The 7,721-nt window shown below is 41.3% G+C and overlaps 1 protein-coding gene across 3 annotated transcripts in view; it reads right to left on the bottom strand.

The window, feature by feature from the left end:
* INPP4B (inositol polyphosphate-4-phosphatase type II B) overlaps nucleotides 1-7,721 on the bottom strand; it is a 385,552-nt gene that overhangs the window by 117,633 nt on the left and 260,198 nt on the right. For all 3 annotated transcript variants that reach the window (XM_019534402.1, XM_019534401.1, XM_019534403.1), the window contains exon 14: nucleotides 3,899-4,076. In XM_019534402.1, coding sequence (XP_019389947.1) covers nucleotides 3,899-4,076 — 178 coding nt within the window. The remainder of the gene's footprint in view (nucleotides 1-3,898; nucleotides 4,077-7,721) is intronic.

Raw genomic sequence — 7,721 nt, forward strand, 5'->3', positions numbered from 1 at the left:
CAGCAGGAAAGGGGCCAGGCCTGTGATGCTATAACAAGGATTGGGCCACTCACGGCTCCCCCACTGTCTGCCCCTGGCACACCAACATCTTACAAGTCGAGGTTGTGGGTGCTTTTGGCACTCTGCCCAAAGACATTGCTGACCCCTGGCCTATACTACACATTTAAGTTAACTGTCTGGAAATCCTAGAGAGCTTAATTTCACATGTGAATATTTTTAATGGGAAAAAAGTCCTGATGAAAAAACTGGCATGGAAATGAAATGATTCCATTTTCTTTCATATGGAGGCTGAACTGCTTCTGTAATTAAATTCTGTTCAAGGATTTCATTGGATTAGCTAAATAAATGCTACTCAGAGAACTTTCTCTTATGTAAAGCTAAATTCAGAGAACACAGCTATTTATAAATTTGTACTAATCTCTGCCATGCCAGTATGCATGAAGAAATGCAAACCTTGCAAATTCTTTTAGATACCTGACTAATGAATAATTTTTGCAAATAAAAATAGCCATAACTGGAAAAATGTATTCATCAAGACCACTGCAAGCTGCAAATACTGATAAGTGTATAGACACCAAACAGCTTAATTAACAGTAACTGTTAGATAAAAAGGGTAGGCCCAAGAAAACAAAAAGAACCACTGCAGTGAATTGTAGATGAGGACTGGAATGCTGCCTCTGACACACAGAGAAAATAAATAATGACCTTTTCCCTTTAACATTCACTTCAGATTCACCCACTAAAGTTGTCCAGGCCTAAAAAAAAAAGATTTACTTGCCTCTATTGCAATATTTCTCTCCATTTTGTTTTCCTTTTTCTCTTTCTCAGATGTACTAACTGCCAACTAAAATCTTTAGAAAGAGGCATTCTGACTCATCTCAAGGGTAAATGTGGACACGGTCATTAAAGGCTGTCGTCCCAGCCAAAAATACAAAGTGCTGAAATGGGTTGCTGGTAAAAGGGGTTATGACACCATTAAGGCACAGCTGTCAGGCTGGTAAACAGGGAGCACTTGTGTCAACCTTCCCAACCCCAGGTCATTTTGTATTTCACACACTTTTCTAGGAATGATGCTAGTAGAAACAATGCCTTTGTACATATATGGGAAGAACAGAGGCACATGCATTTGCATGCAGCAAAAGATAAGCACTGGTATATTTTGGTAGGTGTTCTGGTATTTCAGCTGTTAGGCATCATAATCCCACTGTTTGCCATGCAGGGATCAGCACCATGTTGCTTTGCTTCATTCCTGCTGCAGTTTGCCTTTCAGAAACCTCACACAGCTGTGTCAGAATCAGAATGGCGTAGGCTAGTATTTTGCAATGTTCTTCATCAATCTCTGCTAATTCATATCAAACACCCTCTTAGTCCCCAGTCCCTCCTACTGCTAGGATACTGAAATCATGTTTGGGATTACACCATTCACTTTTCACTTCTGGAAACCGGTGTTCATATGTTAACTAGTAATTACATTTTCTTCATTAGGACACATAGGGCATGTCCAGATGAATGCATCCGTGCGCTTTGAGGTGCCTGTACAATATATGTGACCCATGTGAAGAGGCTCTCTGAGCTGCGTGCAATGTGAAGCCAAAATTGGATACCACAAAATCCCGGTATATAAAAAAATGGCTTTAAAAAAAACCAGGGCACTGCATGTGGCTACAGCATGTGCCCCCCAAAACTGGAGCATTTCCAGTAAGATCACCAAAACTACAGCCCCAGGAGGCCCTGAGGAACCCAGGTCAGGCTGCTGGGGGCAGCCCAGGTGCTGGCCCTAGCCTTCCCTACCCCACCTGGGGCAATTTCCCACATGCCAGAGCGCACATGCAGGGGGCATTCCCTGGGGACAAGTAGCAGCGGCTCAATTATGTGCTGCTGCTATTTGTCCCTGGGGAAATGCATGTGCATGCTCATCTGGACACACTCATAAGAGCTAAATTGACACAATTTTAAAGCCTTTTCTAAAATATCTGGGGCTGTCTTTCCTGAGGTTGATTTCTGACCAACTTCTCGTAAGAAGCTGACTTTCAAGTGAAACGTTTTTTTCCATACAGCCAACCTCTGCTTCTCATAAAAGGGATTCTCCTTTCTACTCAGGTAGAAAAGGATTACAGAATGTAATGGGAAGAGCGGAAAGCCTGATTAGGGCTAAAACTATTGCTCTTAAGGTGCAGGGTGTTGAACACTGCCCCATAGAGCTGCTTTCATAATTTATCTCTGAACAACGTTCCTGCATCTCACTTGAATAATTTCATATCACAGCAGTTTTACTCGTGCTATGAGGACATAAACATGACTCCCTCCAGATTCTCTTTAATACTACTATTGAACAACCAGCAGTAATCACAACAGAGCAAAATGAGGCCAAATTCTGCTGTTATACATACTGCTAAAAGTTGCAGTAATTCTGTTGTTTACAGTGTATTTACATAACTGTAAGTGAGAGTAACATTTGCCCCCCCTGGTGTTTGAATGCAATGCCTCCACAGTATGAAGCAGAGCTCAATATTCAGATCCAAATCTCCCACTTTGAAGGATGTACTGTCAGTGCAGTGTTGCTCAACAGAGCAGTGTTGGAGATGTATTTAAATGATTATTGATTTAAATGATTATTGGTAATGACATTTAAGTCACAGAAAGAAAACATTACAGCAGATGTGGCTTATCAAGCAGAAGGAACCTTTTTTAACTCCTGGGTTCAGTAAAGTCATAAAGCCCAAGGCTGAATCGATTCAGTCTTCACAAGTTAGTCTAAATTGAGTAAATTCAACCGATAAACAAGTAAACAGACATTTTTTATTCCAGAAACGCAGCAACATGCCTGCAGAGGCCCAGGTCAGAAGCTGGGGGATGCTAGAGCATGCCTCCCTCCTTGGCTGGAGCAGACAGCTTGGGGCAAAGCTAGCCCATCCCCTCTGGTGGGGGGAGAGCTTGGGGGAGGTGCAAAGCTTCCTGGGATGCCGGGGGATGTTAACTTGAATGTGGAGGGGATCTGGGACAGAAGTTCAATAAACCAAGTTAACCTAAATCAGTTAAATCTGATACTACTTCCATCCAGATTGATCTTAAACTGGTTTTGGCAATTTTGAAAGTAACTTATGTGCACTGAATTACTGTTGTATTACAGATTTGAACTGGTTTCTGATTGTGTAATTTCTGCCCCTAGCCTTATGGTCATAGTAATACAGTTTAATTTTTTCATGGTGTGACATATGCTCAAAGTTCTTTACAGATTTTAACTAACTAATCCCTACAGTGAGATAGACAGGAAAGATTATTGTTCTGAGTTTAGAGCTTGGGAAATTGAGGCAGGAAAGAGAAGGATTTGCCCAAGGCCCCCAAAGCCAGTGAGCATCAGAGGCAAGTTAGAATTGACAGGGTACTAAAACTCCTGTGCTTATTCCTTCAGATATACCACCTGCATTGTGTGTGGGGTCATACTATTATTCCAGACTTAAAAGAGACCTGCACTACCCACTGCAAGTGGAAGGCAGTAGGTAGACAAAAGTAATGGGAAGAAAGGTAAATAAAATAACATCCCTCAAAATCATGTTAGTTATCTTTGATAACCTCTCACTGTGTGACCACTAGAGGAAAATAAAGACATGTAAATAAAATTAATACTTTTATATAAAGCCAAACCTTATTCTATAAGCTGCATTATTTCCTACATGCAAAGTTTAAATAAATGCTTGGTAATAATTCAAGAAGAAATGCTCAATCATTATTCAAAAAGAACTGTTGTATTCTTTTTCCTATGGCAACATTTTGAAGCCTATTTTAACTGACATACTTAACATTTCCTAGTACTATGAAAGTCAATTTATGCAGAAAAAGACAGCAGTTAGGGATTTGGTTGTTCCATTTTCCATTGCAGTGAAGATCTGAATCTTACCTTTTCAGAAAGCATCTTTAAAGAATTCTTCAAGCTGTCTGGAGAATGCTGGCTTGCAGAATTAAGCAGCAGGTCTGCATGGCTTGATATGAGAGGTTGTAGATGATTGATGTTGCTGAGAACTTCTTTGGCCTTGGCTGTGTTTTCAGGTGAGTAATAAATACACTGGTACCCAGTGCTGTAATAAGAAATGTAAAGGCAGTTACATACTAGTCAAAAATTCTTTCCACTATTAAGTAGCCAGGTTGGCTAACAGTTCACAGTATTTTAACACTCTTACCATGTATACTGGAAGAAAGAAAGGCATTCTAAGCTTTACAATACATCTGTACTGAAGTCTGTCGTCCCAATAGGCTAAAAAGCAGTCCTGGCTGAAATGCTAAAGGACAGTGGGTTGTCCATCGATGAACACTCCAGACAGTGCTATTCAAACTAATTATCTCCCCGGTGCTCTGAATGATTCATTGTGACAAGAAGGAAAAAAAAGGAAAACCCTTCATTTTTTTTTTAATAATTCTGCAGAAAAGAAAGGTTTATAATGCCATTAATGACTCATTCAGAAATCCACACAGGTCAGGTAATGACCAGAAAGAGCCACTTACATTTCCATCTTAACTTCCCTATCCAGTTATTACCTATTTGGTGAAGTCCTCCAAAATGGGTCATTACTGCTTAATTGATTAATGGCTCATAATATGTTTTGATCGGCATCAGTGATCTGCCCACCCAGTGGTAAGGACAGGAATTATTTCCAATGGTAAGGTCACACATCTAATTTTGCAAAATAAGTGACGACAAAGGTGAAGGAAGAAAAGAACACAGAAGAGAGAGGAAATTAATTATACAGTGCCTTATCACAAAATTATTATTTTCCTTTTTCATTGCCCACAATTTTGTTGATTTATTTTTTTTACATTTTCTCTTATCTTTTTGAAATGTATTCCTCATTTGTTTTCTCACTATTACCAGCCACACAATACTCTCTTCATACCCTTCTCTCCCACTCCTTATCTGTTTATACATTTATTAGCTTTGTGAACTATTAGAAAGACCCCTACACTCTGGCTTGGCCTGGCCCCCCAAAGACCCTAACTAGCTAACTGTGGGGGGGCCAACATGGGTTGAGGGCTTCCTTTTCCCCTGCCCCAGTCTCCTGACAATGGCAGCCAGCAGCTGTAGGAGAGGCAACCCAGCTTGGCATTTCCCCATACTAGCAACTAGGACCGGGGGCCACAGGGACTAAGCCCAACCCTCCGCCCCCAGAGACTCCAGCTGTGTGCACCTCTCTTTTCTCAGCTGCTTCCAAGAGTTGTCACCTGGCAGGGGGTGGGGATGGGGGGAGCTGCTCTAGCAGCCTCCTGGGAGGTATGTGGGAGAGCCCCTCACCTGATGGCTTTGGCCAGTGCAGACGGGCACCAAGCTCCCCCACACCGAACAGCACACATCTGGTTGGTTGGAACATACTCTAATTTACAGCATTTTAAGTAAAGTGCAACAGTTAAAAGTGCTTTCTATTGGGGTTTTTTTTTTTTATGTCTGTACTTAGCATCCGTTCTCAAGCACTTTACTCTTTCATGCTTTCTGCCAGATAGAAATCCTAGGGTTCCACCAGATTTTAGCTTAACCTCACTGTCCATATCCATAGGCTCCATAGGTGTATCAAACTTTGTAAGCAGTATTTCAAAACCTTGACAATTCCAGAATGGAGAAGGTGAGATGAGCTTTGATAGAGGGTAGTTCTGGTCTGCTGTTGCTGAATACTGTAAACATTATTTAAACCATTGTGCCATCTGTTGGGACCCAGAAGCCTTCAGGCCTGGGTCTGACCTTTGTGCTAAGCCCAAGCTGCATGCTCATCTTGAATTGTGGTTGAGACACATGCCCTGTGAAAGGAGCAGATGGAAAAGTACTGTCCCTGACTTAAAACAAATCAGGAAGTTAGCTAACTAAATTGAATAAATATGACCTGGGCAAAAGAGGAACACTCAGAGCAAAATCTACCCCCACCTAAGAATGAAAAGATTTACCTCAGGATAGAAAATTCCAGTTAAAGGAAACCATATTTGGCAAACAGAAGCAAGATTATTAATATGCATTAGGAGAAAGGCTTAAATTAATTTTATGTATTAAGAAATGCAAGCTATATGGTATATAAAGAGAGGTGAGAGAGTGTATCCTTCAGAACGCTACTGAAGAAAGCCTGAAGAGATCCTGTTACGGATCCAAGATCCTGTCTCAACATCAGACATAGAAGCCAGGAGTCCTGGACAAGACTTCACAGCCTGATGATGAACCAGTGAAGCTGCATTCATAACATTACGGGGTGGTGAGCATCTGCTTTGACTAGCTACAAACCTCAAATTTTTAACTACTAATACTGCTTCAATTTTAATTAGAATTGTATCTGTTAGGGTTCAATAAACTTGCTTTTAGTTTAGGGCAACCGTGTCTTAGTCTCCTTGCCTGGTATAAAACTCATTATAGTGACATAGGGACGCAACACATTAGTTTCCCAAGTGGCTTCTGAAATGTTACCAGTAACAAAATCAGTATGTATCATTCTTCCTCCTATCTGTGTCTCCTTTCTTCATTTTGTAGTCTCTCCATCTCTTTCACACCTCTTCTTTTCCATCTTTATTTCTGTCCTACATTTGATTTTTCCATCCTTTCATTTCAGTTTTCTCCTATTCCTCTTCTCTATTTCTTCAGTTACTGCACCTCCAGTTGCCCCTCCCCATTCACTCTGTACCTGTCATCAGTTTTCTCACACTATCTGTCTGGTTAATCAAAGTAAGGTAAGGAGAACTAACTATGCTTAAGCCCTTTGTTAAATATGCATTTTTTAAACTAACCATGGGTATCTGGCTGAATATTTTCTTAAAATCCTACCTAAAATCCTGTTCTTGACTTTCCTCCTTTCATTACTCCTTCTCATTTTGAATGATGTATTTACTGTAGAGTTAGCCTGAGTGATAAGCACCTGGGTTAGTTGAGCCTACTGGAGAATTACAATACTGTACCCAAATTATGGTGTTCTTTACTTGACCACATTTGTCCAGATGTAGCGCTGTAGGAGTTTGTCCCATGGTTTTCTGTGCTGCACCAAGTGGTGCTACTTTAGGATTCTTTTTCAGTGAACTGTGGGAGAAACTAACTGTCCTTCTGGTCACAAAGAAGGAACTGTTGAAGGCACTGCATGACTATCAGCTTGAGTGACTGTTTTCACTGCAAAGCAGATAGGTGAAAAGAATATTTGAGCATAAATCTGTACCTCTTCACTTCCCACCCTTCCTGGGCCAGCTACTCTCAGTTAAAGCACTACCTAACTTGAGAGAGGTTTTGTGTGTACATGCAAATAGGCCTAGGGACTCGAGCAACTATGAAACTTAACTCTCCAATTAAAATACACCCTCAAAATCCTTGATGCTTTCCATTCCCCATGCTTCCTTTTCCTTAGGGGACCCAGGATAGTAAAAAGGAGGGCAGCACCCATGCCAGATGCATATAAAGGGAGCTCACTGCAACTGGGATCAGTTGGTGAACTGGCAGCAAAACAAGGCACCACACACCACCCACTGGATGTGCTTGTTCCTTTTCTTAGTTTTCACAGATTTCATAGACATTAGGGCTGGAAAGGGCCTCAGAAGATCATTGAGTCCAGCCCTCTGCCCAAAGGGCAGGAAGTCAGCTGGGGTTATAGGTTCCCAGCAAGATAAGCATCCAATTTACTCTTGAAGGTGTTCAATGTAGGTGTTTGAACCACCTCCGCTGGCAGACTGTTCCAGACCTTGGGGGCTCGGACAGTAAAGAAATTCTTCCTTAT

Source organism: Crocodylus porosus, unplaced genomic scaffold (assembly GCF_001723895.1).
Source record: "Crocodylus porosus isolate Cpor-Errol unplaced genomic scaffold, CroPor_comp1, whole genome shotgun sequence".
NCBI classification, from domain to species: Eukaryota; Metazoa; Chordata; order Crocodylia; family Crocodylidae; genus Crocodylus; species Crocodylus porosus.